General features: G+C 53.8%; 6 protein-coding genes across 6 annotated transcripts; 4 read left to right on the top strand and 2 right to left on the bottom strand.

Annotated features, from left to right (window-relative positions):
* Positions 1 to 102: 102 nt before the first annotated feature.
* HD553DRAFT_130131 (putative aromatic amino acid family biosynthesis-related protein) lies at positions 103 to 6,054 on the top strand. The gene is made up of 5 exons (XM_046176582.1): positions 103 to 357; positions 420 to 783; positions 845 to 2,829; positions 2,892 to 5,935; positions 5,997 to 6,054. The coding sequence occupies exons 1-4, from the start codon at positions 279 to 281 to the stop codon at positions 5,708 to 5,710; spliced, it is 5,247 nt and encodes a 1,748-aa protein (XP_046033515.1). The 5' UTR covers positions 103 to 278; the 3' UTR covers positions 5,711 to 5,935; positions 5,997 to 6,054.
* Positions 6,055 to 8,032: 1,978 nt separating this feature from the next.
* Positions 8,033 to 11,629, top strand: HD553DRAFT_318352 (putative hormone-sensitive lipase). Its single transcript, XM_046180860.1, has 10 exons — positions 8,033 to 8,594; positions 8,662 to 8,748; positions 8,826 to 8,848; positions 8,929 to 9,084; positions 9,161 to 9,232; positions 9,309 to 9,588; positions 9,659 to 9,779; positions 9,844 to 10,414; positions 10,476 to 10,841; positions 10,903 to 11,629. The coding sequence occupies exons 1-10, from the start codon at positions 8,381 to 8,383 to the stop codon at positions 11,620 to 11,622; spliced, it is 2,610 nt and encodes an 869-aa protein (XP_046033514.1). The 5' UTR covers positions 8,033 to 8,380; the 3' UTR covers positions 11,623 to 11,629.
* On the bottom strand, positions 11,630 to 14,567 carry HD553DRAFT_352521 (uncharacterized protein). The gene is made up of 7 exons (XM_046183703.1): positions 13,653 to 14,567; positions 13,529 to 13,570; positions 12,689 to 13,457; positions 12,254 to 12,622; positions 12,062 to 12,175; positions 11,832 to 12,003; positions 11,630 to 11,770 (listed from the first exon to the last, which is right to left on the bottom strand). The coding sequence occupies exons 1-7, from the start codon at positions 14,503 to 14,505 to the stop codon at positions 11,729 to 11,731; spliced, it is 2,361 nt and encodes a 786-aa protein (XP_046033513.1). The 5' UTR covers positions 14,506 to 14,567; the 3' UTR covers positions 11,630 to 11,728.
* Positions 14,568 to 14,758: 191 nt separating this feature from the next.
* On the top strand, positions 14,759 to 18,347 carry HD553DRAFT_130096 (uncharacterized protein). The gene is made up of 10 exons (XM_046176581.1): positions 14,759 to 14,965; positions 15,033 to 16,211; positions 16,303 to 16,891; positions 16,955 to 17,019; positions 17,083 to 17,286; positions 17,351 to 17,397; positions 17,467 to 17,571; positions 17,640 to 17,709; positions 17,773 to 17,831; positions 17,895 to 18,347. The coding sequence occupies exons 1-10, from the start codon at positions 14,843 to 14,845 to the stop codon at positions 18,166 to 18,168; spliced, it is 2,715 nt and encodes a 904-aa protein (XP_046033512.1). The 5' UTR covers positions 14,759 to 14,842; the 3' UTR covers positions 18,169 to 18,347.
* Positions 18,348 to 18,922: 575 nt separating this feature from the next.
* On the bottom strand, positions 18,923 to 19,997 carry HD553DRAFT_318348 (putative mitochondrial ribosomal protein of the small subunit). Its single transcript, XM_046180859.1, has 2 exons — positions 19,848 to 19,997; positions 18,923 to 19,734 (listed from the first exon to the last, which is right to left on the bottom strand). The coding sequence occupies exon 2, from the start codon at positions 19,663 to 19,665 to the stop codon at positions 19,192 to 19,194; it is 474 nt and encodes a 157-aa protein (XP_046033511.1). The 5' UTR covers positions 19,666 to 19,734; positions 19,848 to 19,997; the 3' UTR covers positions 18,923 to 19,191.
* A 280-nt stretch (positions 19,998 to 20,277) lies between these two features.
* Positions 20,278 to 22,881, top strand: HD553DRAFT_318346 (NADH-ubiquinone oxidoreductase). The gene is made up of 8 exons (XM_046180858.1): positions 20,278 to 20,415; positions 20,646 to 20,955; positions 21,110 to 21,243; positions 21,326 to 21,622; positions 21,706 to 22,058; positions 22,128 to 22,257; positions 22,338 to 22,404; positions 22,476 to 22,881. The coding sequence occupies exons 1-8, from the start codon at positions 20,382 to 20,384 to the stop codon at positions 22,651 to 22,653; spliced, it is 1,503 nt and encodes a 500-aa protein (XP_046033510.1). The 5' UTR covers positions 20,278 to 20,381; the 3' UTR covers positions 22,654 to 22,881.
* Positions 22,882 to 23,300: the final 419 nt, after the last annotated feature.

The following is a 23,300-nucleotide window of genomic DNA, read 5'->3' as shown; positions in this document are numbered from 1 at the left end:
TCGCGCGATCGCCTCGCGAACCCCAGTGACCCGAAAGTTGGGATCTGACTCGACCGAAGTTGTCGGGGACCGTCATTTCTGTTGCATTGATCTCTGCGATCTCTGCAAACACAACCACGTTAACCTGCCTCTTCGGCTACTTACTACAACAAGCAGAAATATAGTATACCACAAGGTAGCGAGAAGCAACCCTTTCAAACTCTACCAGAACAGCTCTACCTCAACTAAAGAGTCAGACCAAGGGCAACTCGATCGAGAACAGTCTCGACTTTACCATCATGGTTGACGCCAAGAGCGCTATCAACCCGGACCTTCTCAAGGTATCCATCTTGGGATCAGAGTCTATCCATGTGGGATGTACGTCGTACGGGCTATCAACCATCGCGAAAGGGCGATCGACTGACATTCGCCGCTCGCAGTCCACCTCATTCCCTACTTCGTCAACAAGATCCTCTGGACCCTTCGATCTTCGACCTATGTAATTGTGACGGATACATGCATCGGTCAACTGCATCTCCCGGATGTCGTCAAGGAGTTCCAAAAGCAGATCGCCGAGGTGCAGGCGAGCGATCCCCAACTTTCGGCTCAATTGGCGCGAGGCGAGAATGTAGGACCCAGGGTTTTGTATTACGAGGTCTCGCCTGGCGAGGGAGCCAAGAGCAGAAAGCAGAAGGAGATCATCGAGGATTGGATGTTGGAGAACCACTGCCTGCGAGATACCGTCTTGATCGCTCTGGGAGGTGGAGTTGTGGGAGATTTGACAGGTTACGTCGCCGCCACCTAGTAAGTCGAAAGCTCGACCTTTCCCTTCAAATTCCGTTACTTAGCTCAAGTCGCTCTGTAGCATGCGAGGGATCAAGTTTGTTCAGATCCCCACCACTCTGCTCGCCATGGTCGACTCCGCTGTCGGCGGCAAGACCGCCGTTGACACCCCTCATGGCAAGAACTTCATCGGAGCGTTTTGGCAGCCGTCATTCATCTTCGTCGATCTGTCGTTCTTGGAGACCCTTGGCAACCGTGAATTTGCCAACGGTATGGCAGAAGTCGTCAAGACCGCCGCTATCTGGAAAGACGACGATTTCGCTCTACTGGAATCCCGGGCCAACGAGATCATCTCCGCTGTCGAATCGGGCAGCACAAAAGCGGACCACACGGGTCGATTCGCTGAGACAAGGACCGAAGCTCAGGGCCTATTGATGACGGTCGTGACCGGATCGATCTATGTCAAATCACATATCGTGACTATCGACGAGAGGGAAACTGGGCTTCGAAACTTGGTCAACTTCGGTCACACAATCGGACACGCCATCGAGGCGGTCCTTACCCCCCGAATGCTGCACGGAGAGTGTGTCTCTGTCGGAATGATTCTTGAAGCCGAGGTCGCTCGCCAGAAGGGAGTCTTCTCTCAGGTCGGAGTCGGCCGACTGACTCGAGCACTAAAGGCATACGGCCTGCCCGTCTCGCTGCATGACCCGAGGATTACCAGTCTTCCTGTTAGCAAAAAGTTGAGCGTATCGACGTTGATGAACCTGATGAAGGTGGACAAGAAGAACTCAGGTGCTTTCATCAAAGTAGTTCTGCTCAGCAGGATCGGAAAGACCTACGAGGAGAAGGCAAGCTCGATCGAGAACCCCATCATCGAAAAAGTTCTCTGCGATGCCGTCAGAGTTCGCGCTGGGATCCCCAGATCTATGACTGGCGACAAGCAGGGCATCGTTATGAGCACTCCCGGAAGCAAGAGTATCAGTAACCGAGCTCTCGTCCTCGCTGCTCTCGGATCGGGAGTCTGCAGGATGCGAAATCTTTTGCACTCTGACGACACCGCTGTTATGATGGCCGCGCTTTCGGATTTGAAAGGTGCTGTCTTCAGCTGGGAAGATGGTGGGGAGACTCTCGTCGTCCAGGGTGGTGGCGGCAAGATGCACCCGCCACAAAGCGGAAAGCACGTATACCTGGGCAATGCCGGAACTGCTGCTCGATTCTTGACTGCGGTCTGTACTCTGGTACAACCTGAAGCCGACCGAGATCACACCGTGGTCACGGGTAACGCTCGTATGAAGCAGCGACCTATCGGTCCGCTTGTCGATGCTCTCCGAGAGAACGGTTCCGAGATCGACTACCTGGAAGGTTCTGGTTGCCTTCCTCTACGCATCGCCAGCAAGGGTTTGAATGGAGGTCACATCAAGCTGGCTGCCAGTGTGTCAAGCCAATATGTTTCGGCTGTGCTTTTGTGTGCGCCGTACGCACGGGAACCCGTCACTCTGGAGTTGACTGGAGGGCAGGTCATCTCTCAGCTCTACATTGATATGACCATCGCCATGATGCGCGAATTCGGTGTCGAGGTGGTCAGGGAGCAAGACGCAAATGGAACCCTGCTGGACGTCTACAAGATCTCGAATGGGGCTTACGTCAATCCTGCTATCTACAACGTCGAGTCTGACGCTTCAAGTGCTACCTACCCGCTAGCCATCGCTGCCATTACTGGAACCACTTGCACATTGACCAACATCGGATCCTCTTCCCTGCAAGGAGATGCTCGATTCGCCAAGGAGGTTCTCGAGCCTATGGGATGTACCGTCGAGCAGACGGCTACTCAGACCAAGGTGACCGGGCCTCCTATCGGCCAACTTCGCGCTCTAAACAGTGTCGACATGGAGCCCATGACGGATGCGTTCCTGACGGCCAGCGTCCTCGCCGCCGTGGCGACCCAGGAGCCTTTCGAGTCGCGAAGGCAAGCCGACCTCGGTGCCAATGTCACCAGAATTTATGGTATCGCTAACCAGCGAGTCAAGGAGTGCAACCGTATTCAAGCCATGCGAGATCAACTCCGTAAGTCAGGTATCTTTCACTAGCCGCCGCATATACACTAAATACGGGCACTGGTAAAATAGGCAAGTTCGGTGTACAGACAGATGAGTTTGACGACGGTATCATCATCTTTGGTTCGCCGCTCAAGAGTCTCAAGGAAGGCGCCAGCATCCATTGCTACGATGATCACCGGGTGGCTATGGCTTTCAGCGTTCTCGCTACTGTGGTCGACCAGACTGTCATCACCGAGAAGCGATGTGTCGAAAAGACCTGGCCGAACTGGTGGGATGATCTCAGCCGAATCATCGGGATCGAGTTTGAAGGTGTCGACCTCGCTGATCAAGGTCAGACCTCGGGATCGGGCGCCTACGCCTCTCACTTGGCGGGTTCCTTGCGCGAGAACGCAACCATCTTCATTACCGGAATGAGGGGTGCGGGCAAGACTTACCTCAGCACCCTTGCTGGAAGTCTGCTCAACAGGCCTGTCATTGACGCGGACGACTGGTTTACCGAGCAAGTTGGAATCCCTATTTCGCAATACGTCGCCGCGAACGGTTGGCCAGCTTTCCGAGAAAAGGAGCGAGAGCATCTCGCTCACTTCATTAAAGAGAAGCCCGACGGTTACATTATCAGCTTGGGCGGTGGAGTTGTCGAGACTCAGGGTTGTCGAGATTTGCTAAAGGCTTACCTGGCGGACTCTGGTATCGTCGTGCACGTCTTCCGGGAGATTGACGAGATCAGGCGCTATCTCGGCGAGATCGGTGACACTTCGCTGCGACCCTCTTATGGAGAGTCTGCTATGGATGTCTACCAACGTCGTCGTCCCTGGTACTACGAATGTTCGAGCCACGACTACTTGAACTACAAGGGCGCTTTGGTTGGCAATGAGGCCGCCGGCCCAGGCGATGGATCTCGGGCCGAAGCTTCTCGGTTCTTCCGCTTGCTCGCCGGCCTGAGCAACAACAGCCCGGAATTGGATGTCAGCCATCGAACATCGTTCTTGGCCCTTACGCTGCCCGACATCACGCCAGCTCTAAGCGTATTGGACGACATCACTGTCGGTGTCGATGCAGTTGAGCTCCGAGTCGACTTGCTGTCTACCACCGGCTCAGCCCCTACTCACCCGACCATTCCTCCCATGGACTTTGTTGCCCTTCAACTGGCAGCTTTGAGGCATCATGTCGTGCTGCCCGTCATTTTCTCAGTGAGGACCGCTTCTCAAGGCGGATTCTTCCCTGATGAGGCGGTGGACGAGTATTTCGAATTCGTGCGACTGGCCATTCGAGCTGGCTGCGAATTCATCGACATCGAAGTCGGCATGCCTAAGGATCGCGTTGAGGAGATTATCAAACACAAAGGTCCCTCGCAAATCGTCGCTTCATGGCATGACTGGTCAGGGGCCGCCAAGTGGAACGAAACGACGATGGCCCAAAAGTATCAACAATGTCATGCGATCGGCGATGTTGTCAAGCTGGTTGGTACCGCGATCGAGCCAGAGGACAACACCCTGCTTTCGGTCTTCGCTTCGCAGGCTCGAAAGACGTCCGACAAGCCTTTGCTTGCCATCAACATGGGCCAACAAGGTCAGATGTCCAGGGTGCTGAACCCGATCCTGACACCCGTCACCCATCCGGCGCTTCCGAGCCCTTCGGCACCCGGACAGACCACTTTCGCCCAGATTCAACAGGCGTTGCATCTGTTGGGGCGCTTACCTGCCAAGAACTACTATCTTCTCGGCACTCCCATCTCCGCTTCGTTATCCCCAACGATCCATAACACTGGTTTCCAGGCACTAGGACTTCCACACAAGTATTCCTTGCACGAGACTGAGGAAGTCGACCTCAGTATCTCGCGTATCTTGGCGGACCCTCATTTCGGTGGAGCATCCATCACTATCCCTCACAAGCTTTCAATCATGCCCCACCTCACGACCGTGTCTGATGACGCTCGTGCTATCGGGGCTGTCAACACCATAACCGTGAAACATACCGAGGAAGGCTCTAGGATTCTGTATGGTGATAACTCCGATTGGAAGGCAATCAGAACCATGGCTTTCAAGCAGCTGCCTACCAACGTTCGTCTGACCGAGACGACGACCGGTCTTGTCATTGGCGCGGGTGGTACATGCCGCGCTGCGGTTTACGCGATCCATAAGTTGGGCATCAAGACGATCTACTTGTTCAACAGGACGCGTGAAAATGCGGAGAAGGTTGCCAAGTTCTTCCCTAAGGACTTCAACATCATCTGTGTCACCAGCTTGGACGATCTCCCTGCCGCCAAGCCAACCGTCATCGTATCGACTGTACCCGGTGGCAGCATGACGCTGGAGCCTTCCGCTTCTGGCATCTTGCTGAAGCCTACCCTGTTGAACGAAGATGGAGGCGTTGCCATCGAGATGGCCTACCGCCCCAAGGTTAGCGCTCTCATCGAGCTTGCTCAACATACTGAATCGTGGAACCACGTGTTCGGCGTTGACATCCTCCTCGAACAAGCCTTTGTGCAATTCGAGGGCTGGACCAAGCGTCACGCTCCTCGGAACGTCCAGATCGCAGCTGTTCAGCAGAAGGAGAAGGAGAGGGACGAGGTAGCTGCTAGAGCTCAGAGATCCGCCACACCGAAGATGGTGAACGGCCATTCGAAATCAATGAATGGCAAGATGGCGTCTTTCCCGCCTGCGGCGCAGATCGAATACTCTTCTTCCGCGCCCATGCCGACTCAAACGGCTTCCCACACTGTCAATGGAGACGACCCAGAAGTACCTACCCACCTCTATCAAAGGCTGCCGAAGCACCTCTTGATCTCGCAAGGTGGCAACAAAGAGCCTACGCCCGACTACTTGCGTATGATTTTGCTATGTACGTTGGTTATGCGATACTCCGCTTTATCTGGATCGCTTATATAATTGACCTGTTTCGGATCACAGCCAAGGTTTACACTGCTCCGCTTAACCTTCAGGAGACACCTCTGACCCTGGCCGTCAACCTTTCCGCCAAGCTCGGAAACGAAATCTGGCTGAAACGAGAGGATATGCAACCCGTCTTTTCTTTCAAAGTTCGAGGAGCTTACAACCTGATGGCGCATCTGCCAGAGGAGGACAAGTGGAAGGGCGTTGTCACTTGCAGTGCAGGTACGTCGTGCGGCCCAAAGCGATGCTCAAGAGGTACCCTGTCTGACGTTTCGTAACACAGGCAATCACGCTCAGGGTGTAGCTCTGGCCGGTGCCAGCTTGAAGATCCCTGCTACCATCGTCATGCCCCTTGCGACTCCTTCCATCAAGTGGAGGAACGTAGAGAGGCTTGGTGCTAAGGTCGTGCTGCATGGACAGGACTTTGACGAAGCCAAGGCCGAGTGCGCCAGGCTGGCCAAGGCCCATGGACTTCACTTCATTCCTCCTTACGATGATCCCTTCGTTATCGCTGGACAGGGCACTGTCGCGGTGGAGCTTGCACGTCAAATGAAGGACTTCGAAAAGCTCGACGGTGTCTTTGCCAGTATCGGCGGTGGTGGGCTGATTTCCGGAATGTCGGCCTACATCAAGAGAATCGCACCTGAGAGCGTTAAGGTCATCGGAGTCGAGACCGTCGACGGTGACGCGATGAAGAGGAGTATCGCTGCTGGCAAGCGGGTGATTTTGAGCGAGGTTGGACCGTTCAGTGATGGTACCGCTGTCAAGATCGTCGGTGAGGAGTGCTTCAGGATCTGCAAAGACACCTTGGACGACATCACCTTGGTGAACAATGACGAGATTTGCGCTGCTGTGAAGGACGTATTTGAGGGTCAGTCTTTCTGCATCTGGCTTCAAGGCCCGTCAATCTGATTGACATTCTCTTCCTGACCTTGCAGAGACTCGATCGGTACCAGAACCTGCTGGCGCTCTCGCCCTTGCCGGTCTCAAGGCCCACATCGTGCGCAACAACCTGGTCGGCGCACGAAAGAAGTTTGTCGCCGTCATCTCTGGTGCCAACATGAACTTCGGACGACTAAGGTTTGTAGCCGAACGAGCCGAGTTGGGTGAACGGAGAGAGGTTTTGATGAGCATCAGGGTTCCTGAACAACCGGGATCGTGAGCATCATCAGTCATAATCAGGACGAGTTCCTTGCACTAATCGATTCACATTCGTGCAATACCAGCTTCATCAAGCTTCACTCCATCATCCACCCTCGAGCGACGACCGAGTTTTCCTACCGATACTCTTCCGATCACGAAGCCCACATCATCACTTCATTCCTCCTCAACTCTTCCCCATCGTCAGCCTCCATCTCCCCCGAGGCTCGAGCCAAGGAGGTCGGAGAGATCGTGACTGCCTTGGAGAAGGAAGGGATGACCGCCGTCGACTTGAGCGATGATGAGTTTGCCAAAAGCCATGTGCGACACATGGTCGGTGGAAGGAGACAGGTACCTTATGAGCGTGTCTTCAGGTTCGGTAAGTCTTACATGCCTGAAGTGAACTTCTGGGAGCTTGATGACTGAAGTCCTGCTTCGACCTGCTAGAATTCCCTGAGCGACCAGGTGCTCTGAGAAAGTTCTTGGGTGGTATGGCTAGCGATTGGACCATTTCGATGTTTCACTACCGAAACCACGGATCAGGTAAGTGCTTGGACCAGCTGCCGCTTCAATAATATAGATGTTGACCATCGATCTAATCGTATCAGATGTCGCTCGAGTCCTCGTCGCTGTCCCTGTACCTCCCGAGGCTACGGAGGAGTGGGACATGTTCGTCCAGCAGCTCGGCTACCCCTTTGTCGAGGAGACGAACAACTTGTGAGCACCTTTCCTTCGTCAAGCTCATTCAGGGGCACAAAGGTATACTGACGATTTCTGCGATCGAACCAGGGCGTATGTTCAATTCTTGAAGGACGAGTAGACATTGCTTTGCAAGAGCAATACCCGTAGAACCCAAAAATACACAAAAAGGATCGAACCAACCGTCTGAAGCTTCACATCCATGGCTTCTGTACAATAGCTTTGCATTTGGGATATCCATGTTAATTCTTGATTCCTAATCGTTTCTCAATTCTTCTGTATCTTCTAAACACTTGAGGTGTACGAACTGTCTTTGCTATCTTATCTCGCTCGTTACTGCTGAACCGAGACATGACCCGGAAGCAAAAGTCGACTGGAGACCCCACTTTCCCGGCTGACTGGTGGTTGCCGTCGAAGGGGAGGGGGGACATCATGAGATCGAGGTCGAAACACACAGCTTGTCGTCAGCTATGGCTTGTTCGCAGATCGTCATATGTAGCCACCTCGTCCTCCGCTGAAACATTAGACACATATACTCGACCTGCGACTTGCTTTAGCACTCACGACACACCTGTGGCGACCCGTGGCCATAATCCGGGCCTCGCCATCGTTCGATCTCCGTTCAGATTGACGTCTCCAAGAATTGCCTTTGACAAGTCTGTTTTACGCCTCCGAGCTGAAAGGATCTGTCCTAGAGCAAACTCAAAGAAGATAAACAGCAGCGCACTCTGTGAAGAGGATCTCAATATATATGGTCGCTGCGGCAGAACGACGTAGCCATATCGACCCCGATATCTAGCCACAATCGCTCAATCGCCTCGATCGATCATGATCGACCATGTTCTCGGGAAACCTTCTCCCGCTTTCAAACGGGTCCAGGTCTTCCTGGTGATCATGTTCTGGTCATGGAGACTCTACGTCGGAGATCTCAAGCGGAAGAGCAAGACTAGAGCTAGGGTCGTAGGGGAACTGTTCGGGAGCGGTTGGGTAGGGAGGAGAGGCGGATTTTTAGGGATCATGGGGTTGATCAACCGTAAACTTAGTAGGTAGCCCGCTCTTAGTCTCCTTCATAAAGGATTGGATGCTAATATCGAAGGCGTATGTTACAGAGCGGTTCTCCCCATATCAATTGGTCGTCGGGACTCTCACTCTCATGTATGCCCTACGCAACCTGGACGTTCTGGTCGGTTTGGGATGTGAGTGAAAAGCTCCTGGCCAGCTATTCTCTCCAAATAGCAAGCTAAACGTCGATCAAACATGCCTCGCCATACAGCTCCGGAACCACTGGCTCGTATGGTAAGCACCCTTCCTGACAGCCATGCTCCTGCCGCCCAGCCCCGCTAAATCCGAACTTGTTCCCGGTGTCTGCTATACAGTATTCTCGAGCATATTATAGAGCGACCTACATCGCCACCTCCTTCGATGCGGGCTTTGCCACCGCCATGCCGATCAAACCCAAATGGCTGCGAGATATCTGTAGCGTGCTCTTTGCCGGGTATTACATGGTCTGGGCTAGAGAGGCCGATGAGAAGGTGAGTTTGGGGTTGTTGACGAATCGATAGGGTAGTGATTTGAAGTGGTATTCGAAGCTGATAAGGGTCGTGACAGTTGAGGAGGTTTAGGTCGTTGTGTACGGTAGAGATGCTGAGAACGACATGGGAGAAAACCAGTAATCCATATGTAAGTTTGCCTTGACTCAGCGCAATTCGTGACGAAGACTCCCTCGCTGACCTAGACTTGTTGCCATCTGCTACAGTTGCGACTTTTTACCTACTTCGACAGACCCCGACTTCCTCTGGTCCGCAAGATCCTCTTACCGCGCCCCAAGGGCTCCAAGCACACTAAACCCATATCAGCGATGCTGTTCTTCTCAAAGACCGAAGAAGAGCTCAGAGATTGCACTGAATTGATCCTGGACTTCCCTGGTGGTGGCTTTGTCGCCATGGGCCCTGAGCATCACGAAGAAAGGTTGAGGAGGTGGACGAAGAGGACGGGGAAACCGGTCCTTGCTATCGATTATGGGAAAGCTCCTGAATGTGAGTGCCGCTGCGGCGGAATCGGTTCATGTTCGACGAAGCTCAGCTTCAACGGTCTCCCTCACCATAGATCCGTATCCTTGGGCGATTGAAGAAGGCTTTGACGTCTACCAAACGCTGGTGGAGACCAAGGGCTCAGTCATCGGCATCAAGAGTGGCCGGCTTGACATGGTTTTGAGCGGTGACTCGGCGTAAGCTACTTTGAGAAGCGAAGTGACAAGGCTCGGTCACTGAGTGTGATTGCTTGAATTTCAGGGGAGGCAACATCGTCACGACAATCATGCTGAACATACTGGAGTCGCCGTTGAAATTGCCTCATCCTCTCGCGCTTGTCCTCGCGTACCCAGCCATTGATTTCAACTACAACAGTTGGATGACTCCTCAGGATCTGCAGGTCCTCCGCACCGAACAATCGTCCCGAAACATTCCCGGCATCATGGAAGGCAAAGATCACATGCGACACAAGAGTCCGCTCAGCGTTGTGGATGATTCAGGCAAACGGAAATCTGCAGCCGATACGGACCCCTTGTCAAGAAAGTCTAGCTGGCACCGTTCGCTGAGCGGTCGGTTTAGGTCCTCGACGACATCTCGGAATGCTCTCGCTATTGGCGAAGTAGACGGTCGAAGAGAGGAAGATAAACCGCTGCGGGAGAGGGTCAAGACGCCGATCGAGGAGATTTCCCTTGAGGCTTTGCAGCAGGAGTTGCAGGTCAAGGCAGCCGAGGCGCAAGAGGAAAAAGAAAACGAGAAGATGCCAATCGGGACGAGACTGACTATGACATCGCGGACGGGGTATTTCCAGGACAGGATCATCAGCCCTACTATGGTAAATGTGTATAAGATCCTATGTTCTCAGAACCTGCCGACTGATATGACCTCCGTGACAGATGAGAGCCATGGCCATCTTGTACATCGGTCCGCGGCACAATCCAGATTTCGCCACCGACTACTACATCAGTCCTATCCTCACGCCTGAGGTTCTTCTCGCACAATTCCCCCGGACATATCTTATCTGCGGAGAGCGAGACCCCTTTGTGGACGATACAGTGATTTTGGCGGGCCGTCTGAGACAGGCGAAACGTAACAAACGGGAAGAAGCGCGACGGCAGGCTGCACAAAAGCTTGCGCAAGCACGTGCTGGTCTGCGGATGAGCAGGACTGACTCGTCTAATCGGAACAACGATCCGATCTTGGAGGAAGACGAGGATGACTGGCTCAGTATGAGGATTATCGAGGGATGGGGGCATGGCTTTGTGAGTCGATTCAAGGGATAGGTCTTGGCGTCGCTCAGCTGATTTGGCCCCATCTAAACAGATGCAGATGCTGTCTGTCATGAAACATGATGTGGAGCCGGTACTTATGGACATTGCCGACTGGATCGATGAGACTTTTGCAAGAGCCGCCGAGGACCGAAACTTGGACATTGGCGGAGACGCTAGGCCGCCAACTCCCAAACGGAGTTTCAGCTTGGTCAAAGCTTCTGAGTACAAGGAAACCTCGCCCGAGAGACCTCTGGGTTCCGCAGACCTTGGCGCTCCGCTGGTAGCAGATACCGTTACCGATGACGAAGAGGACGATATGCTATCGTTCTCCACCAAGCGGACGCGCCAGCTCAGTTCAACCTTGCACACGCTCGGATCCAGCAATCTGCCTGATCGTCAGCGGGTTGCGCTGCCCGAGAGTCAAACCTGGTCTTTTGAGTCTGGAGACAGTCTCAAAGGCCCAGTCACGCCTCCAGGACTGTTGGACGACTCGCGCTTCGATACAATCAAGCCATCCAGGCAGGCAAGGGGATCGTACGCTTTCTTTACGCAGAAGAAGGCCGAGGCACCGAGAGTCGCTGCTATCGGCGGTCAGAAGCCTAGGACGACCAGCCCTGCCAGCACTGATCATGCAAAGGGAGGTCTGTCGGAGGCCGAGCTTTTGCGAAGGCGGCGAGTTGAAGCGGTGTACGGCATGGTTGATGAACCTCTGCCGCGATATGGGCGAGACGACGATGAAGAAGAGGAAGAGAAGACTGGCTTCCGCTGGTGATGGCAAGATGCTGATGAGGTGTATTGCATGGTGTGAACAATATGGTACAAATACCCGATGCATGTAGTAACGAATGTTGTATATCATGTAAATTCTAGAACCAACATCATGCTAGCTTATGTAGAGTGGCGATGTCGGCGCCAGCAGCCTATAAAGCAGGTCATACGGATCAGTTTTTCGGTCGCGTGAACAAGGGGCTGGAAGCTGACCTTTTCCTCCATCCGGGAACCTTTGATACCGGTAAAGATGTCGGTTGGATGCTCAAAGATTGCAGATTGCTTTTGAGCTTCCTCTGACCCTTGGTACGTATCGAGTCTCGTAGCGCTTTTTAGCTGGCACGTCTTGCCATCGAAAATGACTTCCGTTGGCGGTCTTTCGGGTCTGTATGGAGAAGGGATCAGCAGACATCCCGTAATTCCAGCTGTTTAGCGCTACTGACGAGGATACAGCGGAATCGGCCGACAAGGTCTCGCAGAACCTCTTGATCGATCCTGGAACCTCGTCAGGCGAAAGAGGCCTGTTGAAACGCCTGCGGATGCGAATATCGGTATCACTGTATATCGCCATCAAAAAGAAACGAAAAAAAAATGTTAGTCAGGTATCTCCCACTGGAAACAGAGTTTCTGCTTACCTGGCAGGTCGCAGACAATACTGCACCTGTTCCCGTCCAGCGGACCCTCGAATAGGCGATACTTGCTCATCGTCGTCCATCCTGCTCCCCGATGATTCTGGCAGATCATACTCGACTTCCATGAACGGTCTCCAATCGCTATCCAGCTGTTCGGCCTTCTCCTCATACCGGAGCCTCATCCGTCTGAGTGGAGGGAGGGCGAACGCTTCCACATCGTGTAACGGTGAAACGGATCCGGGGAGGAAGACCGTCGAGAGCGAGTTTCCGCTGATCTCCTTGTTCAGCTCCTCAAGCGTCTTTTCGCCGTCGATCGGTGGTGTCCAGGTAGTGTTCCCGGCGTTCCCGGATGAGAAGACGAGTTGTCCGTATCTGCGGCCAGGTGAATATCGCTAGATGAGCGAAGCCCACATCGGAGTCGAACACGCTGTCACTCACTCTATCGTCGTTACCAGCTTGAGCCAATCCGGCTGATCGCCCTTCTCAAATTCTTCTAATGTCTTGGCTTCGACCTTTCCGCTGATGGTGACGATCCCATCCGACTGTGGCTCTTCACCCCCGCGCTCAAACCACCTGCCGACCCTTCTTATTCGGAACCAGCTCTGTCCCGCGAGGAACCAGTCCGACCCTACATCTGCTTTTGCGACTTTACTCGACGCGCTCAGGGCGGAGGGCACGTATGCGGTAGGAGGAAGATAAGGGTACAAGGCGTGCGGCTGATCAGAGGTGGGGGGACGGAGCGCAACGATCTCGGCCCGCGAGGTCGGTTCTGATGTAGCCAAGTGTCTCCGGGCGGCCTGTAGCAGCTCGATCGCCCGGTCTCGATCTGCGGTGTCCATGTAGCTGATCTTGACGTTCCCGCCTTCTGTCTTTTCCACAAATGCATTCGCCATGACCGAGATCGTCTCGTGTAACTGTTCCAACCCGGGACCGAACACTTCGCCGGAGACCGTCTGTTCGCACAATTTTGCAAACTTGAGCTTGACGCCCGATTCAAACTGTTGGACGTCGAACGATCGGCCCTTGATCATGAGCTGGGTCTTGTAGGTCGGTTCCTCGCCCGCGGTGGTGGGAGTGGGCGTGGGTTCGCCAGAGGTAGAAGCGTCGGCATCATCAGAGCCAGAAGAAGAGGTAGCGGTAACAGGCACTCGAGCGAGCGTCAGATTCAGCATGTTTCTTCCAGCGAGGTCGCGGATGAAATTGGGTTCTATAGAGGATGAACGGATCAGCCAAAAGTGCCTGTAAGCCATAGTATATCCGAGTATCGGTTAGACTTACCTCGACGCAGGAAATAGTCCTCGGCAGGGGAAAGCGGGAACGCTGTACAACATGAATATGGACACGAATAACAAATATCGCTTAGTATCATTGCGCCTGAAAGAGAAGATCGGCCGTGACTCACGCTTATCCACCCTCTTCCAGTTCTCCTGCCTGATCTTCTTCTCCTTCCTGACCTCCTTCATCGTCGGCCATCCCCACTGCCTCAAGATGCACTCGATGATCTCCTTCTTCTTCGCACTCCGCTTCAGTACCGGCAAACCCGGAGCTTCTTTCCCTCCTACGAGATCCGCGTCCATCCCGCTCAAGACTCCGATCTCTTCGTTCCTGAGCTCTTCGTACATGCTGACGAGCTGTTCACGCAAGAAGGAACGAGAGAGCTTTTCGAAATGACCGTTGTAGTTCCATTCGTATTGTTTGTGATGAGGACGAGGAGGCCTGGTGGGGCGGCATGTGAGCAGGGTACGGAGGTCCGGGGAGATGTTCGGTTGAGGCGGAGGGGTGAGGGAGGCGGTGACGAGGGCGAGGAAGTCGGTAGTTCGGTCGCCTGTCGGTGAAGGGCGTGGGATGTCTGAAGGCTCTGCAGATGACGGATCGGATGATGGTGATGATAATGATGGGGCCTCTTCTTCTTCTCGTACTGGTACTTCGTCATAGGATACCCCCGAGTTGATCGCTTGAGCCAGCCGAGCCCCGTTGTCCAGCATCTGTTGCTGCGCCTTGGTCAATCGTTTCCCTGAAGCTGATGTCGCTTTCCCAGCCTTCTCCCCCGGCTTTTCAACGACGTCTTGGTTCGCCACTTGCGTTCCATCTTTCTGTGTCACTTCAGCCTTCGCTGCTGCTGACGAGGAGGACGAAGAAGCTCGTTGACTTGGTCGGACGAGCTGCATGAAAGATGACGAAGGGCTTGCAGTGTATCTCCCGATCGACTGTACCGATCGGGATCGCAATTGTTGCGTCGTCACGATGAAGGCCATATCGAACGACGAAGATTCCTGAGGCGAGTCTAATGGCTGATTATAAACTGAAACTCCGATCGAGCAAGTCGTTGTACAACCTCGAATATGATCATCCTGATCATGATATCCCCCCTGAACTTTATGACAAGTCCCGGCGAATGATGTCACGTGACTCGGTTGACGAGGTGACTCGGCCATGTCCTACTTTGGCTGACCTTATCGCATGTGAATGTCAAATGTCTACCATCTGCGATATGTGTCACATCAAAAGTCTATAGTACCCAAATCATACCTTGCCTACACTCATCCATACACACGAGTCCTCTCCTTAAAAGCTACAGCCCGGTCGTCCGCCATGTCCGGTCCGGCGGAACCCACCCTGAGGTCTCTGCTCGAGGCCCAGGTGATCCCGAACGAAGGTCTCGAAGACAAGTGTCTGGATACCAAGTTGTCCGAGTTGTCTGGCGACGATATCAGCGTGGGTCGGATGGAGTTCTTGGGCGATCGTTCTCCTAGCTGATATTTCGCCCGTCTTCTCGCTGCAGATCATCCTCGACCACGTCAATATCCTCTACACCCCTTCCCCGTCTATCCGAATACATATTCTTCCCTTCCTCTCGCACCTCTTCCTAGCTCACCCCGCTCATTCATCGCTCTTCCCTGCTTCGTCATTCTTTCCAACTCTCGCTCTCAGCCTGTTGTTAGACCCATCAAGCAGGATCCTCGAACAAGGTCTCCGGTTACTCAACATTGTCCTTCCCGGTTCTATCGTCCCTTCCAGTGCGAAACTCGGGTATTTGTTGGCTATACTGGGAAAGGCAGCGATGGTCATGTCCTCGCAGACCACGATGAGGGGGAAGAAAGATACCTTCTTTGCTTCTCCCTCTGGGTCTGAGCAGATGAGGAGACGGAGGAGCTCGTCAGGCGCAGGAAATAGTGGAGTTGGGGTTGGGGCAGGATTATTGTCCCCCTTGAGAGGGATGAAGGAACTGCCCGTCGTGGACGATGAGACGAGCGCTCATCCGGGTCGAGGACAGGAATCTGTGCTCGGTCTTGGATTGGGATCAGGGTTCGGGATCACAGGGGAAGGAGCCGGAAATTCCAGTAGTCACAACGATAATGAGAACGAAAACCACAAGCACAAGAGCGACGGAATGATGACAGGTCGATCGATCGATACCGTCTCGGCAATGTCGGAAAACTCCAACGAAGACAAACTTATGGGCCTCTCCCTCTCTCCACCGTCGTTCATGGGGATGCACCATCCTCACGCTCATCACCCGATGAACAGGTCCTCGTTACAGCCTGCGCCTGGAGTAAGGTGGAAGACGTACCACGACCCTATTGGGGGGTTGTATGGGGTCGACGAGGCGCAAGAGGTTTTCGAGCTCTATCATCATCATCACCATCAGCCCAGGCAGACGGGACTGCATCACGCGGGCCATTCGAGGAATCGATCTGCCGGGAACCCTATTTCTCCTTCTGCGACATCATCGAGTGCACCTGCGAATCAAGGTCAACCCTACTCGGCTTCAACCTCAACATCGACTTCGATCCTAGCGGAATACCTTTCGTTACTCTACACCGCCTTCCCACTGACCTTGGTGCGGTTCATCAACGATCCCGCCGGGTATCTGGGGGAGAAGGGGATCGCGTGTCCGTACGCCTTGTCAGGAGGCTGGAAGGATGTTTGGAAAGAGGGAGAGATGGCGAGGTTGACTTCGGTGAGTACGACAGAGCGATAATCCTGAAACGTTGGTGAGACAAGGTGAACCGTATGGCTGATTTCGGAATATGTTCGGGTGAATGCTATAGCCGTACATGAAATCGTTCCTCTTCAACCCGGCTCTGCTGTCGGGCACTGCCAAGACGGAGCTCGACGGGATCGCAAACAGGTTCAGCAAGACGGAAGCTGACGAGATCGTAGGCCTCGCCGGGAGCTTGCTGGCTATACTTCCTGCCCCGGGTCTGGTCGAGACGGAGCACGAGACTTCCATAGAGAAGATACAGGCAGACCAACAGAGACCTCAGCTTCCTCTCAGGTCGATGACGGAGTTGACGGACAATACGTCTACCTCGATGTCGATCAGCATGACCCCGGGAGGATCACCTGGGCGTTCGATGAAGACGGTCAGACATCGAAGGTCTTCCGAATTGGCGATCCCGGTGACGGGTACGAACCCCCTGACGGCGATGTCCATATCGATAGCGGGACCCAGTCGGACGGGGGTGAATGCGTATGCACCGGTACCGGCTCATCCGATTGCCATTCGGCCGACGGGCGGGTTAGGAGTTGGGTTGGGGGCGGGGAACGAGGGCGAAACGGAAAGGTTGAGGAAGCAGGTAGAGGTCTTGACGCTCGATCTGGCACATCAGAAAAAGTTGGCGGGGATGTATCTACAGCGTGAGTCGCAGTTGGTCTGACAGGTAGAAGCGAGATGAGGTCTAACGAAGTGTGTGAGGGTAGATGTCAACCGGCTTTACCAGTCGGCCGTCTCGGCTCGATCCGGGGAGGCGGAACAACAGAACCTGGTACGTCCCAGATCCCCATACTTGACCTTGCATCAAAACTGATTCGAGCCACGCATCTACCAGTACAACCACATCAAGGACCAGGAACGCCTTGCTGAGCAAAAGAACCGAGAGTTGCAGAGCGTCAAGGACGAACTCGCTCGAACGCGAAAATCATCTAGCGAGGAAAAGGCTAGATTGAGCGCGAAGATGGCCGAGAACCGAGATCTGAAGAAGCAGGTCTCTCAGAAACAGGGGGCGAGGAACGACGAGATTCTGGATAGGGAGGTGAGTGTAGCGCGTGGCGGACTGCCAATCGATCATATTTGCTCATGATTGGTGAGGTTTCTAGAGTCTGATCACTCATCTGAAGACGGAGCTTATCAAGGAGAAGGAAAAGTAGGTACCAGCCGTGTACACTGTACATATACCTGACAATCGCGCTGACGGCTGCGTTTTCGTCTGCAGATCTTTCAAATTAGACAACAGGCTACGTGAGGCAGAGCCGAAGATCAAGAAGATTGGCGATTATGAGCAGCAGATTGACAAGTTTGAGGAGAACCAGCTGTTATGGTGTGTTCAGAGTTGGTTTGTGTATGCTTTGTGCGAAAGCTAGAACTAACGGAAACTGCGAGACCTAGGGATAACGACCTGAAAAGGCTTCAAGATTACAAAGACGCGATCGACAAGATGACAAGCGCTTTCGTCCAGGTGAGTTTTGGTGACTAATCTCCTACACTGTAGCCGTGGCTCACGTCGTCGATACGGCGACAGATGCAACATCACACCAAGGCTATGCAAGACGAGCATGATGGCCTTGTCGATCAAGTCAGGTAAGCCGGGTCACATCGCGGCTCATGGTCAACTTGGCGCTAACTTTGACTCTGTCTTGCTAGGTCATTGAAAGGCGAGCTCGAAGATGCGAAAATTAACCACGACATCCTTCGCAAGAAGAGCGAATCATCAGAAGCACAAGATGACGAGGGAAACATTTCTGGAAAGCCATCTTTCCTTTTGAACGAGATTGAAACGCTACGCAAAAAGGTCGAAGCCTCGCAGATTAGGGTGCATGATCTCGAGCAAGAACTCCTGGAGGCAAATGCGGATCAAGAAGAGCTGGAGTTCTTGCGAAAAGTACGGGCGCAAGGTAAGAGCTCAATGTTGGCATAGTTTGCAAGGAATAGGAAACCCAAAACGGACCCCGCTGTTTCTACACTGTATCATGCCAAACGTTGGTTCAACGGCTACTATGTAAACGCATTACGAAGTGCAAAATCTTGGAGATGTGGTCACCAGGCTCAAGCTGTACGAGTCTAGTTGTCCATCAGAAAGAACCATGTCTGGGCAGGGTCGTCACTCATGACTGGGAGTCGGCCAGACCCTCTACCTATTGCCGGCTTGTCTGCGTGTTCCCACTGCGATTTTCAGTGTGTTTAGATTTGTTCCGGGCTGCAAGCTCTGTTTCAACGCTGTAGAATCGCTGTAGGTTGATTATCGAATGGCACGAGGAATCGGAGGGAGGTAGATTTGCACGAACTTCATCCAAGCACACTCGATCTCGGCCTTGGCGGGAGTGCTATGCCGTATCCTTTCCCTACTGCCCCTCCAAACTGGGAGCCTATGATCCCACTTACCTTGAACCTTCCCGATCTGCAAAGTCGCAAAGTCGGCATGGCTCTTTCAAGGGGAGAGCGGACAACGACTATGAGCGCTTGCAGAAGCTTGTTACTTGTAATCCACCATTGTGCTTGCCCCCGTCTCTGTCGTTGTCAGGGGATGTAGATCAAGGTGTGAGAGTTGTTTAAGCCAAAGCGTGTCGATGCGATATGTGTCATCAGGCAATCTCCACCTCGAACATCATGAACCAAATTGTGAATTTGGCCAAGCTGGAGAAGGAGGCAGCAAACAAGGAGGTAGTAGGAATCGAGGCAAAGCATCAGCCGGCGTTGAGGAGGCAAAGGAAGGCCAACGCGGTCTAGCTCTATCTGGCTAGCGGATTGTATATGCGTTTTGTACATTGTCGATGAGATGCTTGGTTTGAGGCTTTCGTTGCAGTTAACCACCCCTGCGGAAGGTCTTTATTACCACGATGCGATATTGCGAGGTACTTTACTATACAAACGGGCAAGATTTCCCGTCTTCCCGATTTCCGGCGTCGACCCCCTGTCCCTCTCCCCTCTTCCCCTCGCTAGTCTAACCAGCCCGACAGACGACCTCCCCACCGATCCCTTTCCTCCAAGCTTCCCAACCTTCCAGATACCCGTTCTGCCCCTCGACATCCCTCACGATCAACACTTCCCCCAAGCCGACCCCACCGACGTTCTTGGCCCTCCTCCCCGTCAAAAGCCTCCCCAGTTCTTCTTTCGTCACCGTCACCCGCTTGCTGGCCTTGCTCACGAGGGAGATGTTACGCAAGACGGGCTGCCCCTGACGATGTTTCAGGTCGATCCATAGTCTTCGAGAAGGAAGAGGGAGGGATTCGAACGCGGTCGGATCGGGTTTAGAGGGGGAACCTTTGGAGATGCTGGAGATGAGGCCGTGTCGAAGGAGGATTGATGTTATCCCCAGGGAAGAATTGGAGTAAGGCAAGGATGTTTGGGCGAGGGATGCGCGGGAGGAGGTGAGGAGTTGGGTGATCAGGTTGGCAGGTGGGGTTTTGAGGTGCATCGTAGATGGTATTTTTCGCGTGCTCGTCCGGTGCGCCTGTGAATGTCCTCCCTAGCGGTTGATTTCGATCTAGAAGATACAGGAATGAATCCCAGGTACATATGGAGTGTGGACAGACATGAGATGTGAGCTGACGATTTAAAAGTTAGAGCTATGCGCTCAAGAACAGAGCTTCGACTGACCAGTCCCGGTGTATAGCAGTGAGGTACGGGTTCACTTGTTCCTCTGGCGAGTCGTCTCCAGATCTCCAGCTATTATTCGACGTAGCTCCTGTACGCTCCGCCTCCGAGTCTTGTTGTAGTGACAGAAGTGATGTCTCGGGCGAGACCTGGTGGGGTTGCGCCTCGAGACAGTACCACTCACTGGTGCAGCCCTTGAACATGCAGCTCGTTCGATAGTTGATCTTTTGAGCCGAGACCTTTCGCAGACCAGGGAGATCTGGGTTACGTTATGGCATTACGTCAGGGCAGCTGCTCTTATCAAGGTATCTTTCGAGAGGAAAGATCATGACGTGTCATCATTCCACGTTCGATCGTCTCGCTGCATTTTCCCCGAGCCAACCCGTTTCCTCGGATTGGCTCGCGAACGGCGAACGGGAGGATCGAGAGTTCACAAAGATCGACATCTCAATCACAATTGCCACACATACAATCCAAACCTACCTAGCGTTCCCAAAAGACAGCGTACAGCTATAGTCGAGCACACTCTTCTTCAAGATGATCAAGAACGCTGCTTCCAAGGTGCTCTTGCGTGAGTGTCGCGTTTCCAGCGACGAGTAGAGGTGGTCGATCGGGATGGGGCGGTTGGAGATCGGTGTGGATTTCTGCAATCTTGCGGATCGATGCATGACGATCGGCTCTCCTCCCTTGAAGTCGAAGACACCTGTCCTGGTCTCCGTGCCTGCCATAATTGTTGCTGACCATCTGCTTCATCCTATCCCATGCCCCATGGATCGCACAATAACTTTCCCGCACGCACAGCCAAGAGCGCCCTCAAGACAAACCTCAACCGATCCCTAGCGACCGTCGCCGACCCCCCCGTCCGTCGTTACGGAGGTCTCAAAGATCAAGACCGGATCTTCACCAACCTCTTGTCTAGGCACGATCATGGTATCAAGGGAGCTCAGAGCCGTGGGGATTGGCACAAGACCAAGGAGATCCTGTTGAAGGGAGATACGTGGATCATCAACCAAGTTAAAGAGAGTGGGTTGAGAGGACGAGGTGGAGCGGGGTTCCCCTCGGGGTTGAAGTGGAGTTTCATGAACAAGCCCGGTTGGGAGAAGGATCCTAGGTGCGTGCAGCCATTAAGCGGAACTCGGCTTCCATCGGAGCTGATCTGATCTGTCTCATCACATCTGCCCCTCCTCCAATGTTCTTGCTTTGACAAACCATCTCCTACCTATCATCGTCGTCCACAACAATAATCGATTCCGCCCCCACCACAGGCCTAGATACCTCGTTGTCAACGCCGACGAGGGAGAGCCGGGTACCTGCAAGGACAGGGAGATCATGAGGGGAGACCCTCACAAGCTCGTCGAAGGGTGTTTGGTAGCCGGACGAGCTATGAACGCTAGTGCCGGTGAGTCTCAGGCGTCCCTGAAGAATCGAATGGATAAGAAACACGCCGACTGATCGAACCGCACGACCTTTCGACCTCGTAGCTTACATCTACATCCGAGGAGAATTCTACCAAGAAGCCTCCCACGTTCAACAAGCCATCGACGAGGCCTACAAGGCGGGCCTGATCGGCAAGAACGCCTGTGGTTCCGGGTACGATTTCGACGTCTACCTGCACAGGGGTGCCGGAGCGTACATTTGTGGAGAGGAGACGGCTCTGATCGAGTCGATCGAGGGGAAACAGGGCAAGCCTAGGCTCAAGCCTCCTTTCCCCGCTGATGTCGGGTTGTTCGGATGTCCTACGACCGTCGCCAACGTCGAGACCGTCGCTGTCGCCCCGAGTGAGTACAGGTTGCGTGAATATGCTTTAACCGAAGACCATATGCTCACGCAATTGTCATTTGCCTGCCTTTCTTTACCGCAGCCATCGCCCGTCGATCTGGAAAATGGTTCGCCAGCTTCGGTCGTGAGCGAAACCACGGTACCAAGTTGTTCTGCGTCTCTGGTCACGTCAACGCCCCCGCGGTATTCGAGGAGGAGATGTCCATGCCCCTGCAAGAGATGCTGGAGAGGCACTGTGGAGGCGTCCGAGGAGGTTGGGAGAACTTGAAGGGTGTTATTCCCGGTGGATGCAGTGTCCCCGTCATCACGAGGGACGTGAGCGAAAAGGTCTTGATGGACTACGATTCGTTGAAGGATCACGGGACTTCGTTGGGAACGGGTGCGATCATCGTCATGGACAACACGACCGACATGATCTCGGCCATTGCTCGATTCGTGAGTCGAGGTCGAGCTGTTACATACAGAAAAGGTCAATGTGGCTGATCTTGGTTGGAATTCTTGCAGAGCGCGTTCTACAAGCACGAGTCGTGCGGTCAGTGCACACCGTGCAGGGAGGGAACGACCTGGATGACCAACATGATGAACCGAATGGTGCAAGGACGAGCACAGGAGCGTGAGATTGACATGCTGCAAGGTGGGTCGCGAGACGACGTGACACGTATGCCAACAGGGAGCTGATATTCGAGGTACAACATTGTTTTTGCACGTTATCAGAGCTGACCAAGCAGATCGAGGGTCACACCATCTGTGCTTTGGGTGATGCCGCCGCCTGGCCGATCCAGTCAGTCCAAGCTATCCTGGCGAATCCACGCAAACTACGAGCTGACATGATATTTTACCTTGACACTGCAGGGGTCTGATCAAGAACTTCCGACCAGAGATCGAGGAGCGAATCGCCAAGTTCAGGGCCGAGAACGGGGATGTCGCCTTTGGAGGTGCGCTCAAGGCGAGCTTCCCGCTCGGGGAGACGGCCGTCCCGGATAACCTCGGGTTGGAGGCTGTCCGTCAGACGAGGCAGATCGGAGCTTGAGCAGGGAAGAGGCGTAATCTAGGTCGTGTTTTGTATTTTTTCCGAGTATGAAGAGTAATTCCGCGAATCCACTTTCTCAGAGGCGTTTTGGAATTGCGCTTGACGCGGGAAATTCTTGAAATGTAGGATTTACTTGTCAATCGTTGTGAGTAAGCCGGCTTTCAGAAGGACACGCTTCGAAAGGGCGACACAAGTTGCGCTTTGTGCAGGACGGCAAACTGCACGCGCTGCCCTTCGAAGGCAAAACCTCTCTCCGCATCAAAGCGCCCCTCAAACACGCCTGTGCACCGGCTCAACTCGCTGGAGACAATCGAGCCGAGTGTGACACCGCCCACCTAAGAGAGAGCGTTGCCGTGGACCCTCATCGGTTGCGTGACGGCCAACGCCTGAACTTGCCGTTCAACCACAAGCTGCTGAACCCTCCTGATAGTGACACTACTGCTGCTGCTGCTGATCCGATCCCAGAGCAGAGCCCGTTCGTGGTTGTGGTACCCAGCAGCAACGAATTGCGACCCTCCTCGGTCCCGTCAAAAGCGGGAAAACGGAATGAAGCAAGTGAGCCTGAAGGACTGATGGGAGCGGGTGAACGGTGCGTAGCGAATCAGACGAAAGGATCAATGGAAACGGTGGAATGGGGTGTAGCGAGT

This window comes from Filobasidium floriforme, assembly GCF_021052385.1.
Source record: "Filobasidium floriforme strain CBS 6241 chromosome Unknown HD553scaffold_24, whole genome shotgun sequence".
NCBI classification, from domain to species: Eukaryota; Fungi; Basidiomycota; class Tremellomycetes; order Filobasidiales; family Filobasidiaceae; genus Filobasidium; species Filobasidium floriforme.
Note: the sequence above shows the minus strand (reverse complement) of the source record. Positions and strands in the feature narration are given on the sequence as shown.

What these genes read in the sequence shown, in the direction of transcription:
- HD553DRAFT_130131 (XM_046176582.1), top strand. Translation starts at nt 279, where the DNA reads ATGGTTGACGCCAAGAGCGCTATCAACCCGGACCTTCTCAAGGTATCC. An exon ending in AGAGTCTATCCATGTGGGAT is followed by an intron (nt 358 to 419) that starts GTACGTCGTACG and finishes CGCCGCTCGCAG; the next exon opens with TCCACCTCATTCCCTACTTC. An exon ending in AGCCATGCGAGATCAACTCC is followed by an intron (nt 2,830 to 2,891) that starts GTAAGTCAGGTA and finishes CTGGTAAAATAG; the next exon opens with GCAAGTTCGGTGTACAGACA.
- HD553DRAFT_318352 (XM_046180860.1), top strand. Translation starts at nt 8,381, where the DNA reads ATGATCGACCATGTTCTCGGGAAACCTTCTCCCGCTTTCAAACGGGTC. An exon ending in GTTGATCAACCGTAAACTTA is followed by an intron (nt 8,595 to 8,661) that starts GTAGGTAGCCCG and finishes CGTATGTTACAG; the next exon opens with AGCGGTTCTCCCCATATCAA. An exon ending in CTAGAGAGGCCGATGAGAAG is followed by an intron (nt 9,085 to 9,160) that starts GTGAGTTTGGGG and finishes GGGTCGTGACAG; the next exon opens with TTGAGGAGGTTTAGGTCGTT.
- HD553DRAFT_352521 (XM_046183703.1), bottom strand. Translation starts at nt 14,505, where the DNA reads ATGGCCTTCATCGTGACGACGCAACAATTGCGATCCCGATCGGTACAG. An exon ending in CTGGAAGAGGGTGGATAAGC is followed by an intron (nt 13,571 to 13,652) that starts GTGAGTCACGGC and finishes CATGTTGTACAG; the next exon opens with CGTTCCCGCTTTCCCCTGCC. An exon ending in GCCGATTCCGCTGTATCCTC is followed by an intron (nt 12,004 to 12,061) that starts GTCAGTAGCGCT and finishes TTCTCCATACAG; the next exon opens with ACCCGAAAGACCGCCAACGG.
- HD553DRAFT_130096 (XM_046176581.1), top strand. Translation starts at nt 14,843, where the DNA reads ATGTCCGGTCCGGCGGAACCCACCCTGAGGTCTCTGCTCGAGGCCCAG. An exon ending in GGCGGGGATGTATCTACAGC is followed by an intron (nt 16,892 to 16,954) that starts GTGAGTCGCAGT and finishes GTGTGAGGGTAG; the next exon opens with ATGTCAACCGGCTTTACCAG. An exon ending in AGGCGGAACAACAGAACCTG is followed by an intron (nt 17,020 to 17,082) that starts GTACGTCCCAGA and finishes CGCATCTACCAG; the next exon opens with TACAACCACATCAAGGACCA.
- HD553DRAFT_318348 (XM_046180859.1), bottom strand. Translation starts at nt 19,665, where the DNA reads ATGCACCTCAAAACCCCACCTGCCAACCTGATCACCCAACTCCTCACC.
- HD553DRAFT_318346 (XM_046180858.1), top strand. Translation starts at nt 20,382, where the DNA reads ATGATCAAGAACGCTGCTTCCAAGGTGCTCTTGC. An exon ending in TGCTTCCAAGGTGCTCTTGC is followed by an intron (nt 20,416 to 20,645) that starts GTGAGTGTCGCG and finishes CCGCACGCACAG; the next exon opens with CCAAGAGCGCCCTCAAGACA. An exon ending in TCTCGGCCATTGCTCGATTC is followed by an intron (nt 22,059 to 22,127) that starts GTGAGTCGAGGT and finishes GAATTCTTGCAG; the next exon opens with AGCGCGTTCTACAAGCACGA.